This window comes from Hylobates moloch, unplaced genomic scaffold, assembly GCF_009828535.3.
Source record: "Hylobates moloch isolate HMO894 unplaced genomic scaffold, HMol_V3 SCAFFOLD_6, whole genome shotgun sequence".
NCBI classification, from domain to species: Eukaryota; Metazoa; Chordata; class Mammalia; order Primates; family Hylobatidae; genus Hylobates; species Hylobates moloch.
In genome coordinates, this window is record NW_026652281.1 from 34,237,227 (window position 1) to 34,260,780 (window position 23,554).

Sequence of the window (23,554 nt, forward strand, 5' to 3'; positions counted from 1 at the left end):
CAAAAAAAAAAAAAAAAAAAAAAAAAAAAAACTTATACTATATGATGGATTCCTTAAAAACAACTTTCATACGTATACAGGTCAGGAGATGTTATATTGCGACTCACAGTTAATTATAAAATAATAAAACCATGGGCAGTAAGATACAAAATATTTTTAAGTATAACAGTATTTTACAGATCACCAAAGCACTTAAGGCAGCTAGACTTTTTTTTTTTTTTCCTTCAAATTTTATTTTAAATTCTGGGGTACATTTGCAGGATATGCAGGTATGTTATATAGGTAAACATGTGCCATGGTGGTTTGCTGCACAGATCATTCCATCACCCAGCTATTAAACCCAGCATCCATTAGCTATTCTTCCTGATGCTCTCACTCCCCCTGCCCCCTCCTCCAAAAGATTTCAGGGTGTGCTGTTCCCTCCCACCATGTGTCCACATATTCTCATCATTCAGCTGCCACTTATAAGTCAGAACATGTAGTGTTTGATTTTCTGTTCCTGCATTAGTTTGATGAGGATAATGGATTCCAGCTCTATCCATGTCCCTGCAAAGGAGATGACCTTGTTCCTTTTCATGGCTGTAAACTATTCTGTGGTATATATGTACCACATTTTCTTTATCCAGTCTATTACTGATGGGCATTTAGGTTGATTCCATGTCTTTGCTATTGTGAACAGTGCTGCAATGAACATGTACATGCATATATGTTTATAATAGAATGATTTATATTGCTTTGGGTATGTACCCAGTAATGAGATTGCTGGGTCAAATGGTATTCCTGCCTCTAGGTCCTTAATTGTCATCCCCAATGTCTTTGACAATGGTTGAATTAATTTATACTCCCACCAACAGTGTAAAAGCATTCCTCTTTCTCCACAACCTGGCCAGCATCTGTTGTTTTTTGACTTTTTAATAATGGCCATTCTGATGGGTGTCAGATGGTATCTCATTGTGGTTTTGATTTGCATTTCTCTAATGACCAGTGATGGTGAGCATTTTTTCATAAGTTTGTTGTTGGCTGCATGGATGTTTTCTTTTAAGATGTGTCTGTTCATGTCCTTTGCCCACTTTTTAATGGTTTTTTTTCTTGTAAATTTGTTTAAGTTCTTGTATACTTTGGATATTACACCTTTGTTAGATGGACAGATTGCAAACATTTTCTCTCATTCTCTAGGTTGTCTGTTCACTTTGTCAATAGTTTCTTTTGCTGTGCAGAAACTCTTTAGTTTAATTAGATCCCATTTGTCAATTTTCACTTGTTGCAATTGCTTTTGGCATTTGTCATAAAATCTTTGCCTGTGACTATGTCCTGAATGGTACTGCCTAGATTTTCCCCTAGGGTTTTTATAGTTTTGGGTTTTACATTTAAGTCTTTAATATACCTTGGTTAATTTTGTATAAGCTGTAAGGAAGGGGTCCAGTTTCAATTTTCTGCATATAGCTAGCCAGATCTCCCAGCATCATTTATTAAATAGGGACTATGTCAGGTTTGTCGAAGATCAGATGGTTGTAGGTGTGTAGCCTTCATTTCTGTTCCATTGGTCTATGTGTCTGCTTTTGTACCAGTTTACCACGGTGTTTTAGTTACTGTAGCCCTATAATATAGTTTGAAGTTGGGTAGCATGATGCCTTCAGCTTTGTTCTTTTTGCTTAGGATTGTCTTGGTAACTCCAACTCTTTTTTGGTTCCATGTAAATTTTAAAATAGTTTTTTTCTAATAATGTGAAGAATGGCAATGGTAGTTTAATGGGAATACCATTGAAACTATTAAATTACTTTGGGCAGTATGGTTATTTTCATATTATTCTTATCTATGAGCATGGAATGTTTCCCAATTTGTTTGTTTATGTCCTTTCTGATTTCTTTGAGTAGTGCTTTGTAGTTCTTCTTGAAGAGGTCCTTCACCTCCCTTGTTAGCTGTATTCCTAAGTATTTTATTCTTTTGTAGCAATTGTGGATGGCAGTTCATTCATGATTTGGCTCTCTGCTTGCCTGTTGGTGGTATACAGGAATACTAGCAATTTTTGCACACTGATTTTGTATCCTGAGGCTTTGCTGAAGTTGCTTATAGCGATTTTTGCACACTGATTTTGTATCTGAGGCTTTGCTGAAGTTGCTTATCAGCTTAAGAAGCTTTTGGGCTGAGATGTTGGGGTTTTCTAGATATAGGATCATGTCATCTGCAAAGGTAATTTGACTTCCTCTCTTCCTATTTGAATACTCTTTCTTTCTTTCTCTTGCCTGAGTACCCTGGCCAGAACTTCCCGTACTATGTTGAATAGGAGTGGTGAGAGAGGGCATCCTTATCTTGTGCTGGTTTTCAAGGGGAATGCTTCTGGCTTTTGCCCATTATGATAGTGGCTGTGGATTTGTCATAGATGGCTCTTATTATTTTGAGGTATGTTCCTTCAGTACCTGGTTTATTGACAGCATTTAACGTGCAGGGATGTTGAATTTTTTTGATGGCCTTTTCTGCATGTATTGAAAGAACTGTGTGGTTTTTGTCTTTTTAGTTCTGTTATTGTGATGAATCACATTTATTGATTTGCATATGTTGAACCAATCTTGCATCCCAGGGATGAAGCCAACTTGATCATGGTGGATAAGCCTTTTGATGTGCTGCTGAATTTGGTTTGCCAGTATTTTATTGACGATTTTTTTCATCAATGTTCACCAAGGATATTGACTAGAAGGTTTCTTTTTTTGTTGTATGTCTGCCAGGTTTTGGTATCAGGATAATGCTAGCCTCATAGAATGAGTTAGGGAGCAGTCCCTTCTTTGTGATTTTTTTTGGGATAGTTTCTGTAGAAATGGCACCAGCTCTTCTTTGTACCTCTGGTAAAATTCAGTTGTGAATGCATCTGTTCCTGGGCTTTTTTTGGTTGGTAGGCAATTTAGTCCTGCCTCAATTTCAGAACTCACTATTGGTCTATTCAGGAATTTAATTTCTTCTTGGTTCAGTCTCAGGAGGGTATATGTGTCCGGGAATTTATCCATTTCTTCTAGATTTTCTAGTTGATGTACATAGAGGTGGTTAATAGCATTCTCTGATGGTTGTCTGTATTTCTGTGGGGTCAGTGGTGATATCCCCCTTATCACTTCTGGTAGTGTTTATTTGACTCTTTGCTCTTTTCTTGTCTATCTAGTGGTCTATTTTAATTTTTTCAAAGAACCAGCTCCTGGATTTGTTGATTTTTTTTGAAGGGTTATTTGTGTCTCTGTCTCTTTCAGTTCAGCTCTGATCTTGGTTATTTCTTGTCTTCTGCTATCTTTGGGGTTTGTTTGTTCTTGGTTCTCCAGTTCTTTTAGTTGAGATGTTTGGTTGTAACTTGAAATCTTTCTGGCTTTTTGGTGTGGGGATTTAGTGCTAAAAATTTCCTTGTTAACACTGCTTCAGCTGCATCCCAGAGATTCTGCTACATTGTCTTTTTGTTCTCATTAGTTTCAAAGAACTTCTTGATTTCTGCCTTAATTTCATTATTTACCCAAGAGTCGTTCAGGAGCAGGTTGTTCAATTTCCATGTAGTTGTGTGGTTTTGAGTGAAATTCTTGATCTTGTGTTCTAATTGATTGCATTGTGGTCTAAGACTGTTTGTTATGATTTCAGTTCTTTTGCATTTGCTGAGGAGTGTTGTACTTCTAATTATGTCATCAATTTTACATTAAGTGCCACATCGCGATGAGAAGAATGTATATTCTGTTGCTATCAGGTCCACTTGATCCAAAGCTGAGTTCCGGTCCTGAATATCTCTGTTACAATTTTCTGTCTCAATTATCTAACACTGACAGTGAGGTATTAAAGTCTCCTACTAACTATTATTGTGTGGAAGTCAATGTCTTTTTGTAGGTCTCTAAGTACTTGCTTTATGAATCTGGGTGTTCCTGTATTGGGTACACATATATTTAGAATAGTTAACTCTTTTGTTGAATTGAACCCTTTACCATTACGTAATGCTCTTCATCTTTTTTTAATCTTTCTTTGTTGAAGTCTGTTTTGCCAGGAACTAGGATTTCAACCCGTTTTTTTTTTATAGTTTCCATTTGGTTGGTAAATTTTCCTCCATCCCTTCATTGAGCTTATGTGTGTGTCTGCACATGAGAGGGTTTCTTGAAGACAGCATACTGATGGGTCTTGGCTCTTTATCCAGCTTGCCATTCTGTGTCATTTAATTGGGGCATTTAGCCTATTTAAATTTAAGGTTACTATTGCTTTGTGTGAATTTGATCATGTCATCATGATGCTAGCTGGTTATTTTGCAGACTTGCTTATTTGGTTGCTTCATAGTGTCAGTGGTCTGTGTACTTCGGTATGTTTTTGTAGTGGGTGGTAACGGCTTTTCCTTTCCATATTTAGTGCTTCCTTCAGGAGCTCTTGCAAGGCAGGCCTGGTGGTAATGAATTCCCTCAGCATTTGCTTGTCTGAAAAGGATCTTATTTCTCCTTCACTTATGAAGCTTAGTTTGGCCAGAGATGAAATTCTAGGTTGAAAATTCTTTAAGAATGTTGAATATGGGCCCCCAATCTCTTCTGCCTTGTAGGATTTCTGCTGAGGGGTCTACTGTTAGTCAGATGGGTTTTCTTTCATAAGTGATCTGGCCTTTCTCTCTGGCTTCCCTTACCTTTTTTTCTTGCATTTTGACCTTGGAGAATCTGATGATTTTGTGTCTTGGGGGTTGACCTTCTTGTGGAGTACCTTACTGGGGATCTCTGCATTTCCTCAATTTCAATGTTGGCCTGTCTTGCTAGGCTGAGGAAATTCTCCTGGATGATATCCAGAAGTATGTTTTCCAACTTGGTACCATACTCTCCATCTCTTTCAGGTACCCCAATCAGTTGTATGTTTGATCTCTTTACATCATCCCATATTCTCAGAGGTTTTGTTCATTCTTTTCGTTAAAACTTTGCTTTGTTCAAACCTATAGTATATAGGTAATGACAACATAGTTTAAAAGGCTATTTTGGATCTTCATTTTCAACTTCCATTTCTTTGTTGTTGTTTTTTTCTCCTGCTGCTTTCTCAGAGGATTTTTTAGCACAACACTTCCACTCCTCACCAATTCAAGGGGAATGCACCAGGCTGCCATATGCTCTCAGCCACCCTTGCAGCAGCAGGGATAGATTTGTTCATGCTCCAACCTCTCTCTCCAGTTTTCCTTTAGGTCAGGTGTATGAGGCCTGGGTGAATGTTGTAGCTGTGGAATAGGGCATAGCCAAGTGATTCATTTTCATGTGTTAACCCCCTGGGCTGTGAGCCAAGGACAATGTGAAATAAATCCTTTAGAATTTCTGTTCCCTTGTTAAGAGACATACAGGAAACAAAATTATATAACTGCATAATAGTGTTCTTATTATGGATATGATTGAGAATTCTTAACAGATTAACAACACCCACAGTGGACATTAATATGTATAATTATCCCTTGTGGGGTATCTAGCAACTTTAAAAATTATGTCTGGGTTCTGGAATTGCTTGTTTTCAAGTTTCTTTTCCAAAAAGGTATTCTGGGGATCAAACGACAAGATTTCCTGTTTGCCCAGAATGGAATGAGTAGTAATAATAATATATTCCCAAAGGATATAGCATGGTAAATATATTGCCCCTGTAAGGTGATAAACTGTAAATCTATTAAATAGCTGGTCCTGTCTTACTCAACTAGGAGACAAGGTAATGGTATTATGTTTTCACTTCAAAATCATTAGTTTATTCTGGATACATGTACCTGTTGGCCATTTTTCAATTGCAGAATGTCATGTAAATTTTTAGGATTAGACAAAACAATCTTCTCAGTGCTGATGTACAATAAATAGTGTTCTACTTTCAAATACAGTATTTTACTTGGTTAACGTAGTCATACAGAGAAACAACTTTTAGATAAAATTGTTCCCCTGAAAATCTGTACATAGTGAATAATTTTTCATAGAAATTGTTCAGTTCACTAAAGATACAAACTGGAAGACTTGGAATGTTACATCTGTTCCTGGGAGAATAGCCTATCTTTTAACATTCATATTGCTTTTTTCTTTAGAGTCATATTCAGATTTCAGAACATCTGTGACTATTACTCCTGTTAACCATCAGAAAAAATGATTTCTTTCTAGATAGTGTCTCAGGGAATAGTTGTATTTTTCTCTAACAATATATAGTATCCTTGAGTTTGTATCTTAGTTACTAGGTATGGTTTTTAGACCCCTATTTACTTTTAATTATTCATAAATCATTCAGCATTTTAGAATTATTTTAAAAGTCTAAAGTTTATACTCATTTATATGAGTCCATTTGGAATTTCCATAAACAAGCAAATGGAATCAAGTTCCAAGTAAATGATACTCATTAAGTTGATGACTTTGTATAAAATAATGAGAGGACTATAAAATGGCTATTATTTGCGTGTACCTTGTTGAGTATATATAATAAAGGAATGGGTATCATAAACCAGCAATTTGTTTTCTTCTAGTGTCATTTTAACATTTATATATTTAGTGACATCTTGGATGCCACTAAGTGGATCCGTCGGCCAGGCATGGTGGCTCACGCCTGTAATCCCAGCACTTTGGGGGGCTAAGGCAGGTGGATCACCTGAGGTCGGGAGTTCAAGACCAGCCTGACCAACATGGAGAAACCCCCATCTCTACTAAAAATACAAAAAATTAGCTGTGCATGGTGGTGCATGCCTGTAATCCCAGCTATTCGGGGGGGCTGAGGCAGGAGAATCACTTGAATCCAGGAGGTGGAGGTTGCAGTGAGCTGAGATTGCGCCACCGCGCTGCACCCTGGGCAACAAGAGCAAAACAACTCCGTCTCAAAAAAAAAAAAAAAAAAATGGATCTGTCAGCAAGTCTACTAGAGTATATTTCTCAGACCGATAAGAGACTTCAGTCTCAAGAAATACTGCAAAGTAGTTCTACTTTTAAAAAGTAGTAATGAAATAACAGAATTATTAAACCGTAAGTATTATATAAATTATTAAACCATAAGTATTATATAAAATGTAAAATTTGAAACCATAACAGTACTTAATGAAAAAGCTTTCAACAGGCAATAACTTGACAATTCAGGCAACATCACTGTCCAAACGAAGTTTAAAGTATACATGAACTTACAACAAAAAAGCTGTAGCATCATCAGAAAACTTTGTCAGTTTGGGAAGATACTTTTCATTCATAAAAACTGAAGGAAGGTCACCGAAATCCATAGATCTAGATCCTGGATCCATAGTTCTTTAAAGGGGCCTCTGACTGGAATTTAGGGGACCCATGAGCAAGAGCACACGTGCATTTTTCTGCCAAGCAGGAAGCATCCGAGATTTCATCTGATTTTCTGAGTCGTCAGTAACTGGAAAAGCTTAAAATCTTTGGAATACTCGAATATGATGCTTTAGCTCTTGATCCTTAACAGTTAAAACAGCATGCCAACCATATTTAGTATACAGTATATTTTTTATATATTATTCCAAAAAAGGAAATTACAATATATTCAGCAGACTCAATATCTTTTAAGAGAGACTGTCCTTTCTAAGATGTCAAATCCTTGTGGAACAGCACATTAAAAGGTGGTTCTCTCCTGTGGGGGATTTTGTCTCTTGAGGGACTTCTGGTTGTCACAAGTTGGGGGCAGTGCTACTGGCATAGTCTAGTGTGTAGAAGTCAAGTATGGTGAGAAACATCCAGAACACACAGGACAGTCCCACATGAAAAAGAATTATTCAGCCAAAAAAGTCACGAGTGCCCAGGTTGACAGGCCCCGGAATACAGCAACTACACTATAAAACCAACTTGAAATGTCTCCCAAATGAAACTGGTTGACTTCGGTGAACTTCATAAAAATATTTTTATCAAAGGTGATAAATGGCAGTGTGATACTGTAAATTTTGTACTCAAAGTCTTTGTCTTTTCTAACTCTTAAAATGTTTTAATAATTAAGATATGGAATATCAATATTCCAAAGTAATATTTAGAGAAACTATATGCTTCCTTCTTAACATGAAATTAAAATCTGCTTATGAAACATGGAGAAGTCTGCCCAAACATGCTAACTTGGCTTTCTTATTTGTGATTCTGTCACTTTTTTTTTTTCTGTTAAGATTTACAGGCAAACATATGGGCGACATGGTATTTTAAGGTATTTTTCTGCCTAATATCTTAAGTGTGGCATTAACTTAATTCCTGAGGAAATGTATAATCTTCATGGTAAAATAATATGGACTACAAGGGTCTTAATGCAAGTGTTCTTTTGAATACTATAACACTTGTGACTCTTAAAAACAAACTTTCCCAGCATAGAGCCCTGAAAGGACCAAACACGCACATGACGAAATACACAAAACATCTGCACCAATTTATGGATTAGATGTAGACTAATCTCATATGCACATATTTTTATCTCTAGTAGATCTTTAAAAAGTAAAAGAAACCCAAGCCTTTATTCAGCTCCTCATTGACCTTTTTCCCTGCACACTCTCATACAGGGATGCTCACAAGTTTTGAGAACAAATTTAGGAGTTTGAAGAAAATGAGAGTAAATCATGGAGAGTAGAAGACATTCCAAAGTCGTAAATGTAGGCTGAAAATGTAGCAGCTGAACCTGGGAGGCTCTGATCATCTACTATAAACGTGGACCTACTAACTGCAATGAAGTATCAAAGGAGAGTCTGATAGGTAAGACTTGGCATGAGCAGACAATTGCAATTCATGTTTTCATTTCCTAAGTATAATCTATATAAATATATATTTGCATTAAAATGACTGGCTTGTTAGGAAGTATTAACCAAATTAAACAAGATTACTTTTAAATATACAACCAAAATCAAGGGTGAGTGAAAACACTGAAAGTTGGAACTATGCTTGAACATCTATTGATTCATTTATGGGTAAAGTTCAAGTTGACAAAGTATTTTGTTATTTCAGTGACAGCCTGATTGCATTCCACATTGAGCAGTAGTTACACAGCAAGATGACTGTACTATAAAATAATTTTTTGACTTTGGCATTTGTCTCAAGTGACTATCAAGAAAGGCTAAAAATTTAGTCTAATAAAAACCTTTCTCTTCTTGCAGTTTTCTACCTGGATCTGGTGACTTTGAGCAAGTTACCTAACCCTTTTGTGTCTTAGTTTCCACATTTATAAAATGGCCAGAATAATAGCACTTCCCTCATAAAGCTGTTATGAGGATGAAGTGAGTTTATACACATGGCACACTTGGAACAGTGCCTGGCACAAAAAGTGCTCTTAAACACTGTGATTACTGTTTTCTTCTGCTAAGAATTGGACAGCGATTGCCCAACTGGATGGTATACTATTTTTAACATCTCTCTTATGGCCTGTAAGTCAAGGAAAGAGCCTGTTTCTGGCCCCACCTTGGGCTTCTAAAAGTTAGTGGTGGTTTCCTTTGTCTTTGCAACCCTGTCTTGAGAACAGTGACTTGATCTTAGAAGTTCAGTAAAACATTTTCAATCACCTTTCCATCAAATTACTATGTTACATTAATAGTATTTTCCTTCCTACTCAATCCAATAATATACTATACTGAAATCTAAACAAGTAGGCATACCTAACATTGGGTAATGACTCGTCTTTATCCAAATACCAAGACTGCCCAATTACTTCCTAACTGACCTAAAGTTAGAAATAGTCTATTCTCAAAATGTGATAAAATGGAAGTGATTCCAAGAATGCCTATACTTTCAAACCATGTCATTTCAGCTTCAGATGTCAAAAAAACATATTTCCTAACATTGAAAAAATCACAATAATATTCTCTCTTTGAAGATATATGGATAGTAACTTACTCTTTTAGTCAGCTGAGTATCCATCATGAAATTGTGCACATGTTTTTCTGCTTTGGTAAGTTCTAGCTTCCTTGCCACTACAGCTACCACCAGGGCTGTGCAACCAGCACCCTGAAAACAAGGAGAGAAGAGAAACCCAAAGCATTACTACTTTCTGTCTCAGACACATTAGAAAATGTTTTGCATCAAATGCAAAAGTTTCTCAGGATTAAAAACATTGTCTTCAATAAGTATTACAGAAAATGTGTGATCAACAAATGTAAGCAATGTGCCTTAAACTGGGATTAAAATTTTAGTTTACATATTTTAAGAACAAAAGCATATTTGGAAAAAACATTTCCATTCTAAGAAATAAATGGCCTAAAAGCAATTTGGTGAATTTTTGGAGACTTTTTAAAAAACAGAGCAAATCAGTTATATACCTATAATTATAATAGGAACAAATAACAAATGAGTAGATTAGCATAAATGTATATGGGGTAGAAATGAGGATTTTTCCATAAAGAATAAACCTCTAATCTTAAGATGAGATCAGCAGGCCTTCATGCACCAGGAATAAAAACAATAAATTATCTCAGCATATACACAGCTCCAGTGTTCCATACACACAAGAGGAAGCATAACAGGAAGATCACAGTGATCTTAACCTAGGCAACAGAGATAGATGAAGTGCTGAAGGTAAGGGGTAACCATTATACTATTTTACAGGTTTACTAACATGACACTAGGAAAGGCACAGGTCATCTTCATTTTGAAAAAACCAACAGTGTTCCTTTTTGAATTACAGACCATTGTTCTGATCTCTTGAAAAAGAGACTCTGTGTGGTACTCTAAGACTTATAGTCCTCCTGCTCCGTGATCAAGGTGTGCTCATTCCAAGTTGTGAGAGTCTTCTTTGCTGAAAGAGCAGCAACTACTTGCTGGGGCACCGATTGGAGGGCCCAGGCAAGGTCAAGATGCTGCAGCCACTTCATCAGTCCTGGGCACAGCGAACCTCCCAGCAGGGAAGGGGGCAGGTGAGGAACTACCTCAGGGGTCTGTGAAAGGGAAGTCACACCTCCAGATAGAATCTCAACCCTGAGAGGACCACAGAGCCACAGACATTGCCCAGCTAGTCTCAACAAACAGATAACAACGTAAATGGCAGGGCACAGGCAGAGTCGACTGGACAGAGCCACAGAAAGTAGATGTGATTTAGCTATTCAGTTATAGACCAAAGAATGCATCTTTGGGCTTACTCAATGAGTTGCTGCAACAAATCTGGCAGGAGGGACAAGATTGAGGAGAAAAGGAGAAAATAAATATACGCCCTGATCATTATGATCATGGAAATGGAAACATTGCCAATGATGAGCCAATACTGCTTTAATATATTTCCAGAGGGCTTAAATAGCCTGTTCCATCTAGTTCTATGAAGAAACCGTATCCTCAGAAAGAAAGTGCTACTGATCACATGATCAGAGAAAGAGGTTGTCAAGTATTTAGACATTCTGATTTAGCCCTCTGATTTTAGAGATGAGACAAGCAGAGTAAATGATTATTCAGTTATAAACCTTGATTAGCATTGATATTTTTCCTACTCTTTACTTCATCTCATAATATCTATATCTATATTTAGGATCACATACAGTTGAATCTCTATATCCATGGGTTCCATATACATGGATTCAACTGGATTGAAAATACTTCGGTAAAAAAATGGATGGTTGCATCTGTACTGAACATTATAGACTGTTTTCTTTTTTAATTATTCTTTAAACGATAACAATACTGTTTAGTAACTATCTGCAGAGCATTTACACTGTATGAAGTATTATAAGTAATCTAGAGATTAAAGTACACAGGAGGATGTACCTAGGTTACATGCAAGTAACACACTATTTTATAAACGACTTGAGCATCCATGAATTTTGGTATCATGGCAGGAAGTGGGGTTCTGGAACTGAACCCCCATGGATACTAAGGGATGACTGTATATTCTTATTTGTAATTATTCCATAGCCATAATGCATTAAGAAGCACTGTATTTCAAAGCAAGACAGGAAATTCAAATTCACCTATTTTATATGATAAAGTACGAATGTCTAAAAATCAAGCAATATGGATACCAAAATAATCAACATTGTTCCTATTTTGTAACTGGTATAACTTTTAAATTGGTAGTTTTAAACCTTGACTACAGAATCACTTGGAGAGTTTGTAAAAATCCTAGTGCTGAGAACTGTGTGCCTCACAGCAAATCTTCATCTCCAGGGATAAAACCCAGGTGTCTGAATTTTTTTAGAAGCTCTCCAGGTGATCCCAAGGTACAGTCACTGCTTTAGATAAAGGAAGATATGCAGTGGCTATGACAAACTCCATAAACATTCTATTAAAACAAGAGGGTCAAAAATTCTTGTAAGAGTCATTTCACTGACTTGTGAAGACATTCAAGACATGATAAACAAGGAAAGTAAAGGCAGAGGGTGTGATGTTATTTTGTTATTTTGTGCCATACGCAGACAACGAAAACGAGGTATTTTACATCTGGGTACTAATGAAAGAAAAGAATGGCCTTTGGAAGCATCTCTACCCATTTTACTGACTTTCAAACCTCCACCATGAAGTCTAAAGAGTTCTAGCAGGCTGATGAGACCAAATCAGTGACCACCTAGGATAACCACCATACAGCTACCTGCTGTATGGTATAGCGTATGCTCGACAAACACAGGCTAGCCTTTTGCAGATACGCTCCTAGGTACTACTCCTCAATCACTGGGTTCTACGGGAACTTGGTGGTTCAGGGCAGCAATGGTTCTTTAATAAGCAGAGGTCATAAAAACCTGAGGGGTTCCTAACTACTAGAGACAGCTATGAGAGGGTAGTTGGCATAAAAAGTTGAATATTGTTCTCCCCTGGCAGGTGGCCTCTGCTGAGATCTTTCTGGAAAGAAATCAAAATCCTAACAGGAGTGGAAAATCACTGGAATCAAGAGCCTTGGAAAGTGGATTTTTGTTTGTGTTTATTCTTAGGCTCCATCCTTTTCTGCTACTGGCCCGTTTCTCATCGGGTGTCATCTAAGACATGCATTAAAAATGAGTGCCTCTGTTGCAAGGTGGAAAAGAAATTAATCCAATCATTTAGTAATTATCAAAACTATTATCTATATACCTCACTCCATTATCCTAACTCTACCCGTTTAAGTTATACCTCCAGAGCCACTTAGAAACCTTTTTGTTCAAATACAAACCCCTTAACTATTTTAGTGAAGAAAACCATAAACTTATTAATCTAGGGAGGTATAAGTCATAAGAGAATCTGATGAAGGTAACCTTTATTTTTTAATTTTTAGAGTTATGCAAGATGAAGCTGGCTCGCTTCCGAAAGCTTTCTAGGTTCAAGGTAAATTCCTGCCAACACATTCATGGTTACAGTAATTTAAGTAATGGCATAATATTATTGTCCACCCAGCGTCTATTTCCAGGACGATTCTGTTTCATAAAGTGAATAGGAATGGAAATAAATATGATTTTACAACATTTTCTCCAAAGCTTGTCACCACCACAATCGATGTAGAAACAGTTGGGACTAACATATGTTACTCTCTGAAATTAAGATCCCTGTATGCATTTAACAAGATGAGTCATATTCCTTTCACCAAAGTCAGAAAATGTATCCTGGTTACTTTTCTCTCATTTCATTTATCTTCTTAGAAAAATCTTAAGCAAAATCACTAACCTGCCACTTCAAGATGCTTGGGCATTTAAAAACAAAATGAAGAAAATACAGTGTATTTAGGACGTCAATATATTAAAAGCAAAGGTTTAGGTTTCCCTTGGCTTGTTTATCATCTTTCCTTCTAACAGAGAAGATGGTGAAAGAGAGAAAAAGGGATAAGTTAAGGGGGGCAGAGGGAGAGGGACTTTGCTTTAGAAAAGGTAAGTAATGACAAGTGTTGTTAACGTTTCCTACCCTAAGCCAAGCCAGATCAAACTGAACAGGCAAATGACAATTAGTTACTATTACCTATGTACCTCTAGGGAAATCCCAACACGTTGGTAGTCGTAGATGCTGCCAAGTTAAATGTAGTGCTTTTCTCCATTGTATTCATGTCCATTATAGCACAGAAACTGTAAGCCATGTTGAGCCCTTGGATGTAAAAGAAGTTCAGGTATCCCATTTCCCTCAGAATCATGTATCACATAACATTTGAAAAATTAAAATGTGATATATTTTTACCCTAAATCGTCTACTTATGCTCATTCTGCAAATACTTCCAAGAATCATTTTGAAAAACCATTTTGGGATCAAGCTTTAATAACAAGGATACAAGCCTATGAAAAAGAGAAATTCCTTCATATAGCACACTGTGGAAAGGTTTTGATTATTTCAACTGTGAAAAAGACATCTTCAAAAGATTCAACATAATAATGAAATTTATACTTTTTAAACAAATTCCAGAATTTTTACTACTACAGAGAATGGCTCTGATAAAAAACACTAATGCTCAAAATATTCTAGGCTTAAAGTATCCTCCTGTGGCATTTATTCTAGCTCCTAAAAGTTCAAAATTCAGTTTGATAGCCAGTTTATTAGACTAAATAGACTATTAGCCTATAATTAAAATTTATCAAAATAGTTAATTTGAAAAAAAAATCATGCTTTTATGTAAAAATAAAACGGCTTTAAGATCTTTCACAAATCAGCTTGCCCTCCAAAAGGAAGGTAAAACAAATACCTGAACACATTGCCTGTTTTTCTGTCCCTGGGGCTGACTGACTCAATGTCCTAGAACCATAAAAACATTTTTACTATACTTGACTGACATAAATAATTATTCTTTCATAAAAATATATGAAACAATCAATTCTGGCAAATAACATTTTATAAAGCACTCTGCTTTAATATTATATCCCACTGGAGTTTTGCAAGGTTTCCTCAGGTCATGAAAATAAATAACATTCAAGGAAGTTTTGAAGACAAATTGTATCAAAAATGCCCTCTAAGCGTCTTCAAATTACAAGTTGATATTTGCTACTAAGGGTGGAGGTCAATTTCAAATGTCCTCATTGTAAGGAAAGAGGGGAGAGTGTGTGGTGTTTGAGCCCAGTGATTAAGCCTGGGCCTGGGCAACCCAAGCCTCCTTTATAGTGATTTGCTTGTTCAGCTCATTCTTCTGCTTTTAGGGTCAGAAAGAAGGAAGTACCTCATAAAACTGGTCATCAACAATGAGTCATCCCTCGGTTTAAATCTCCTGATTAGCAGCAGTGCCAGTGTGAGTGCAGGTACTTCAGAGATAGGAAGAGCAGCTCTGCCAATTAAAAGTGCTGATAGTTTAGAAAAATTGGGTGAAATTGTGGAGTCCATGAGCTGTGTGCTAAAAGTTCACAACAACTTCCAGCTATACTTTCCTGTACCCGGAAGATGGCACCTGTCATATTTAAGAAATTTTTTTTCCGATCCACTTGTGAAATTTCTTGGGGGGAAGTGAAGGTCCCCAAGAAAGGACACTGGTGGGGAATTCAGCCTTATGACTGAAAAGGCCCATGTCCTCCAGCTGCTCTGCACAAAATAGAAACTATTGTAAGAACTTAAAGATACACTCTCTTCACTGGGGCTTTATTTGATGAGATTCAGTGAACACACCAGAAAGAACCAAAAAGCAAGCAATTAGAAAGTTAAAACCTCTTCAAAATTAAACACCCAATGTCAAATTGTATAAGACATTTTTAAAAATCCTTGAGAGTTTTGCACATTCTCAAACATTCAACACCAAGGAATGGCTTCAGATCAGTTTCGCAGGATTTCTATGTACACTGGAAGGGGAAAACAATCCTCAAATGGAAAGAGTGAGTGTTACAGGAAGAGGAGTATAATCAGACCTTAGGTTTCGCATTCTTTCATACCAATCATTTCTTTTTTATGAGCTCTAGCTAATTCGTGCTGTTTTGGAACACCCTCTTACCGACTTAACAGGGTAGTGTTATTGCTCTTCAGGATGCAAACTGTTTAACAGACAACTGATGGAGTTACCATGTGATGTTAAATTAAGATTTCCTCGGCACAGGGCAAATTTAACGTGGAAAGGATTATTATCAAATCTTAAGGAAAAGGCAAGGATGTGTAAAGGCTTCTGTCCTGAACTGACTTGTTTTTTTGATCCCTGAATAAAATTTTAAAATTTAATTAGCGTAGTGATTTTCAAATTGCTATGAACTGCGAAAGCTTTACGCATTGCTTTTGTTTACATAGAACTACTAGTGGGATGGAAGAAACCTAAATCACTCATTATCTGAAGTGTCCTCAGTTTTGTTGAGGGAGTCATGCTAGATGTTGTCAAAGTCTAGTGGTTTATGAATCACTATTAGAGAACCATTTATTGAATAACAACCTGCATCCCTAGGAATGGACAGATATTACTCGATATTTAAAGATAATTAAACCAAAAAATCCAGTCATCCATACTCTAGTCAAAAGGCCACCAAGAGTCACTCTAATTTACAGAAATAGAGAACCAAAAAGAACAAATGAGCAACCTTAATTCTAGTATAAGATGAAAGATACCCTTACCCACAAGGCTATTTTTCACTCTTGAAACAATCATATATATTCATAGTATAAGACGAAAGATACCCTTACCCACAAGGCTATTTTTCACTCTTGAAACAATCATATATATTCATAGTTGTGGGAGAATTCATAGCTTTCAGAATGTGTTTTTATATATATATATATACATTTCTAGGAAGATAAAATAACTTTGTAAATGCTAAGTAAAACAATTACTTTACTGGAAAATTGGAGACATTGAGAAACTAGCTGGTGCTGTCCAAAAGCTGACAGACACTGTGATCTAACCACGTTGCTTGCCTACCACCTTCAGCCAAAAGTACAAAGCTACTTAGAAATCATCCCATTGTTTATCATGACCTTTACAATAGTAAACCCTCAGGTCCTCAGTACTTCCTCAAATAGCAGAAGGGTAGAAGAATAAATAGAAAATAAGTAATTACAACCATAACGGTCTTCTCTTGAAGGGTAGTGAGTGGTTTTCTTCTATTTCTTCTATTAGGCAATCCCATGACTTATAAAAATATTAACAATAAGAGATCTTGGTCTCTAAGCTTTAATTCCCATATTGGTCTTGGTAATCAAGAAATTTCTACATTCTCCATAGGAGTGTGTAGGTCACTTCCATCCATATGCTCTTGATCCCTAAGGAGCTGATGTGAGATGTAATCAACTGCCAGAAGTAAATCCCAAGAAGACTGCCCTGTAGCCTGACCCCATGGGAATCTGCTTAGTCTAGAAGAAGAGATAATCCAACTCTACAAAGCATCTCAAATATGTTACTCAAATATTAGTGAATTTCTCTGTATGCAAGTAAACCAATTTTGATCAAGTCAATTAGGAAATAAATCTGATCCTTAAGAAGGAGAGGGAATGGAGCTCCTCAGCCTAAGAATAGAGGGACTCTTTTACCATAAGCTTAAGGGCTGGAACGAAGTCACCATAAATTCCATTACATATAACATTTTTGTGTCCACATATATTTAATGGTACTATAACCTCTTTTTTTTTGAGATGGAGTTTCACTCTTGTTGCCCAGGCTAGAGTGCCATGGGGCAATCTTGGGTCACTGCAGCCTTCGCCTCCCGTGTTCAAGAGATTCTCCTGCCTCAGCCTCCCGAGTAGCTGGGATTACAGGCATGTGCCACCACACCCGGCTAATTTTGTATTTTTAGTAGAGAGGGGGTTTCTCCATGTTGGTCAGGCTGGTCTCGAACTCCCAACCTCAGGTGATCCACCTGCCTCAGCCTCCCAAAGCGTTGGGATTAGAGGCATGAGCCACGGCGCCAGGCCATAACCTCTCTTTTTTCAAGCAAAGTAAGATCTGTAGTGAAACCTGAGCAAGAGGCAGTTCAAGAAGGTAAATAAAAGATCTGTACTATCTGATGGGACTTTGAAGGAACAGTTTGTGAGACATGAGGGTTAAGAAAATATCAAGGAACGATAAACATTTTGTAAAACCCAGGCAAGGTTAACCTCAAATTTGGCTCAGATTCCATGGCAAAAAAGCCTGTGCACATGACCCTTGAGTCACACCTGATTCGAGAATAAAAGAGGGTACCATCTTGACAAAAAGTAACACTAAGGAAGTTGTTTCTAAGAAGCACTAGGGGAAAGACTGCAATTACCAGTTTTTATAAATAGCATAATTTATATCCCTTGTGGACTTGTTATGGGCTTCCTAAAAATACATCTATGCAAATTACATTTCCCAAAGCATTATACCACATAATAAAATGCTATTATTTGAGGAAAAAAGGGGAAGTGATCCAATAGTAAACAGATAATGCAGCATACCATTTTTTTTAAAAGTTCACTATAATTAAAACTATTATTTTTCTTTTAAAAGCAAATAATGTTAAATTATGCCCCCAAATTATATTTTCTACAATTGGGACTTGAAATGGCCATCTTGTTACTACCGGGACATTAAAATTGACCCTGGATTTTTATTTTCAAAGTTAGCTGCCTTATCCCAGTTGAACACTACCAAGGGGGAGAAGGATGTTGCCTCCCTATGCCAAGGGCACACTCTCCTTCCATTTAGCTTTGACTCTTGGAGCAGTCTTCCCAGGCGGCTTCTGCAAGGGTGTGCACCCTCCACTGGCCACCACTCAGAGGCCCTCAAATGGCAAGCCTCTGCTCTCTCCTGCCAGCCTGTGAGTGAATGCAGTCAGAGGTGTTGAACAGGGTGCCTGATTTCAGAAATTCTGGGAATTTGGAACCTGCAGTACTTGTTCACATCCTCATGTAGACAGACAGAAATCACACAAGGATCAAGATGACACTCTTTGCTGTAAGCAAACTTTAAAAAGTAGGTAAAGAATGCAGACAAGCCTAGGTCATTGAAAACTGTGCATCAACAATTTGAAACTACCTCTGGCTTAAATATTTAGAAGTTCATACCACATTATAATCACAGCTTGCTAGCCTCCAATTTCCTATACCTAAAACAAATGGAGCAAAAAAACGGTCCTGGCTAGTCATGTATAGAGGGGCAAAAAAGATGTCTGAGCCTATTAGGCATGCCAGAAGAACAATGGCATGTCAGCAGCAGACCTTTCCCAAGTGCTCCACAAGACCTGGCCTCCTGTCCCTGCCTCATGGCAGGCCGTTTTCCCCTTTTGCTATGTGTACTACTGGCCCAATGAGCTGGCTCCAATGTACTGAGCTCCTTCTTGCCTCACTGCCTTCAAATAAACCATTTCCTCTTCCCAGAATGCTCTTCCTACCTCCCTTCCTGGGAATGCACCTTTCTCACTTCAGCATAAAAATCAATTTTCCAGTGATGATTTCTCTGAGTAGATCCCATCCCTCTCCCCCAGGCCTAAAACAGGCCAAAAGCTTTACTAGTTCACAAATGTAATGAACCATTATTTTTAAAATGCACGTCTTTCCTCGTAAGCTCCATGAAGGCAGGGCAGTAAGTTTCTATCTTCTTTGATGTATTCCTAGTACGGAGGCCAGTGCCTGGCACTCAACAAACATTTGTTAAAAGAGAAATAAATATATCTTCAACCCTTCAACACATTTCAAGATAGTTATTATGGGCCACATTTTACAATTTACTCAAATTTGCACAGCTAGTAGGAGATGAGAGGACACAGACTTAAAGGACTTCCTGACTCTGAAGCCAAAGCTCCAAGATCAAATTAGTTCATCAAATTAGTGCATGCCCCACAAGGGGCAATCGAACAGCTCTACCTCTTCAACAGAATTTCATGATGAGAAGAATTAGGATGAAAACTACTGACATTCTCTCTCAACACAAAATTGATTTATTTATACTGATTTCCTGCTGATGGGAAAAGAAGTAGCTCACAATTACTTATGCACGTGGACTGAGTGGTTTAAGTGCCTTCTTGAGCGTAAATAAAAGAGATGTGAAGTATAAAGACACTTACCATAATTCCAGTAAGTAAGCAGACTCCTTTTCCACAGTATGTATTAGGTACCATGTCACCATAACCAATGGAGAGAAAAGTTATTGATATCAACCACATCGCTCCAAGGAAGTTGCTAGTAACATCCTGTTGATCATGGTACCTGAAAAACAGCAAACAAAGCCAGTCCTTTATAATTAATCTCCAATATGATAGCTAAGTGTGGTTTGGTTCGATTCAATGAATTTACTGTATCTTCTATAAACTGCTATATTTAGAAGTTTTCAAAGCTTGTGAATATAAATAAAATTGAGGTTCCACCTAAGCAATCCATGACATCAGAAAGTGCCTCAACTTTATATATCATCTGAAAGAGACTGTAAAACATGAAACAGATTTCCTCACTGGTGTAAGATGATATAGGCACATTTATCTTTGTAGACTCCTCCGGCCCCTGCCCGTGTCTCGTCACTCCTTGCCTAGCTGCTGTGCCAGACTTAAGAGACAATGTGCAGCTGCCCAATCTCACTCCACACCTTTGTAACCAAAATGAATCACGATGTTCCCTTTGCTTGGACTGTTCTTTGCTACCTTGATTTCCTGACGATGGGCTAACTCCTCTTCATCCTTCAAAGTAAGTTCAAGTGGGAGCCTTTTCTGTCTTCTCTTCCCCTCAGTGCCTCCCCTTTGCTCCCTGAGTATCGTGCACATCCCTAGATCATGGGACCATATTATAATAGGTCAATCTACCTGGATGTTCTTCATCCTTGAACACAGAAACTGCACCTCTGATCACAGAGTCCCTGCCCATAACCAGAGCTTAACAGAAGTTGTCTTACCAGTTATACACAAAGAACTTATAGTCGAAAAGAGGGAGAGGGATTCAAAGCATCCTAATCATTCTTTGAGGTGTCAAATTTTACTGGTAAGGAAGAAAGCTTTTATATCAGAAACAGGTATCCAATCACACTTTGGTTGAATTAATATTACGAAACAGTAACCCTCTGTGCCCATGATGTGGACACTGGTTTTATACAACAGCATGTATGCATACAACAGCAAGGCCATGAGAGTTGTCACCCTAGAAGAATTTGCTCTGGATACACACTCTGTGTGGTCATGGGGCAGAGAGGCTCTGCTCTGGTTTCTAAGACAGTCAGGCCCCAGACTCTGGTCATTAGAAGACTTCCTTGCTTTTCACCCACCATTGGAAAGGACCACCACACCTTCCCATCCCTCAGATACCACTCGGAGGGCTTTCCTTTCCTCTCCTCACTTCTTGCTCTGCAAAATATACTGATAATTGCACGGTACTCATCATCTCCTGCTTCGCTCACTCAGTCCTGCCTTTCAACTCGATTCCCCATCTGTGTCTGTGCTGCCAGGGCTGTGGTGGCAAGGAGGCTGCTCCTAGCCAGAGCCCCAGGATTAGCCCTATATGCAACCTAAACTGGGCCATGGCATTCTCTATGCTTTTTTTTTTTTTTCCTGTCCCTCATCCCATGCCAAGCTTCCTGCTTCAAGAATAAAAAATGCAGACTTATCTTATAGGGTATAAGCTTTTCTCCATAATATCAGTAGATCTTACACTCTATCTTTGGACATACAAGAGACGCATTCTTATCACATTTGTCCCTTTTCCTTCTTCCCAAGAAGAGAGAAGCTAAGAAATTCTGTTTCCTGCTACTGTGGACTAAGGAAAGAGGCTCCGGGCTGGAGTGAGTGGAACCCCAGAGAAAGGGCAATCACTGATCTCCTGGAATCAAAGGGAAGGGCATGTGAACAGGCAGCCAGCCTGGTTAGGAGCATCCTGCAAGTTTCTGGTGGCACAGGTGCAGAAATCACCACCGTTCCTCATCCCTAAACAGCCTCCATGACCTAGCTGTAGAGTCCCCTCTCCCCAGAAGGTCTTGGTGTAGAGGCTGTCATTGTCAAAAAGAAAGTCATATGTATTCCTAGCATTCCAGAAGGGAGCTGAGTGCATTTCCCCTGAGAATCTTTGTTACCTAATATTTACCTAGGAAGATGCTATGTGATCAGTGCTATGCTCAGCCACATTATGAGCTAAGCAGGATTCTGTGGACTGCTCTGGGAGCCTGCTATGCATATGTAACAGAGTTTCAATGGGAGGACGTGGTTTTCCTTTCAAAATAAAACCCCTAGAAGTAAGCTCTGGATTATAACCTATTAATAATATTGGGGCTCTCTAGTAAGTATTCCTCACCAAGCAATTTCCTAAAACAGGAAATGCATTACCCTGTCATAAGAATGGTCTGTAAAGAGAGGGGAGGCAAAAGAGTTCATTTCCTATTCAATTTTTAATTGTGAGATAAAGCTGCTTCTTAGCATGATTCATACACCGATGTGACACACTTAAGAGTTAATGGCTCTGGTTCCCTGATGCATATGTATGTACATACCATACTTACTAAGTGTTCACTATGTGCTCAGAGCTTAACTTGCATTTTCTCATTTGACATATGTTGTAATGCATGGACAATCTTTGGCTGAAACAGTTATATTCTTGACCATCTCTGTATCAGCAAAGTGTCCTTAGATCCTTAGTTTCTAGACACTGAGAAAATGTGCCTGGGTCCCAGTGAAATCTTCGAGTTGTTTTTTCACTGCCACAGTGAGTGACCAGAACACTATTATTAATATCTAGCTAGGGTGACCAGGTGTGGCGGCTCACACCTGGAATCCTACCACTTTGGGAGGCCAAGGTAGGCGGATCTCCTGAGGTCAGGAGTACGGGACCAGCTTGGGCCAACATAGTGAAATCCCATCTCTACTAAAAATACAAAAGTTAGCCAGGTGTGGTAGTATGAGCCTATAGTCCCACCTACTTGGGAGGCTGAGGGAGGGGAATCACTTGAACCTGGGAGGCGGAGGTTGCAGTGAGCCAAGACTGCACTGCCACTGCACTCCAGCCTGGATGACAGAGTGACACTCCTTGTCAAAAAACAACAAACAAACAAACAAAACCAAGCGCCTAGGCATGTGGTTTTCACAGAGCAGGTAACTACGAAGAGAAGTAAGAGATTTCATACGATAAACAAAGCTTTCTAGGGGGTACCTTCATGGCTGCTGCCTGCAGGGAAATTTCATCTTTGGCATGGGTGTGAAGGGTCTTTCTAATCTCTTCCTCCTGCAGCACTTTTTATTAAAAATGTTTTTCAGAGTTGGGGGCAGTAAATGACTAAAAACTGCAATGAAAAGCATTCACTGGAACATTTAGGCAAGCTAACTCATTAGATGCTTACCTTTAATAAATGCTCAAATCTTAGACAAATTTCTTCCATCCTTATTTGCCAAATACTCTCAAGAAATACATCATTAAATCAGTCAATTAATATTTACTATATGCTGTGCGCATTACACCGCATCAGAGATTGTCATCCTGTATTGAAGGGCTTTAAATAGAAGCAAGCATCTTTCTAGGAGTTGGCATTTTAGGGGTTGGGATTCAATGATAAATTATCCTTTTTGCTTACAAAATAATAAACCTGCCCTAAAAAATAGCTCAGAATACAAAAATAACATCTCACACTAATGTTTATGTTGCACTCAGACATACATGATTGTGAATATTCAAGATGAGGTAATCAAGATCCAAATTAGATACTATTAGAATAATCTCCTATTTTGTTTTTCAGCAACTCAGAAGCAAAATTAGACTTTTCACAGGATGATATTATCATTTTAAACATCCCCAGGTTTTTAATCTATGACAGATTCACATCATTGTGAATGAGTAATATAATGTTTAAAAATTTTCAAAACATTTTTTATAGAAGTTCGTTTCAGAGACTTAGACAATTCCAACCTTTTTCT

The 23,554-nt window shown here is 37.9% G+C and overlaps 1 protein-coding gene and 1 long non-coding RNA gene across 4 annotated transcripts in view; one reads left to right on the forward strand and one right to left on the reverse strand.

Annotated features, from left to right (window-relative positions):
- KCNN2 (potassium calcium-activated channel subfamily N member 2) overlaps positions 1 to 23,554 on the reverse strand; it is a 146,678-nt gene that overhangs the window by 13,307 nt on the left and 109,817 nt on the right. For all 3 annotated transcript variants that reach the window (XM_058440602.1, XM_032156645.2, XM_058440603.1), the window contains 2 exons: positions 19,742 to 19,883; positions 9,789 to 9,899 (listed from right to left, as the gene is read on the reverse strand). In XM_058440602.1, coding sequence (XP_058296585.1) covers positions 9,789 to 9,899; positions 19,742 to 19,883 — 253 coding nt within the window. The remainder of the gene's footprint in view (positions 1 to 9,788; positions 9,900 to 19,741; positions 19,884 to 23,554) is intronic.
- On the forward strand, positions 10,619 to 17,018 carry LOC131383785 (uncharacterized). The gene is made up of 3 exons (XR_009214062.1): positions 10,619 to 10,804; positions 13,120 to 13,169; positions 16,945 to 17,018. It is a non-coding gene; the product is annotated as an uncharacterized LOC131383785 (long non-coding RNA).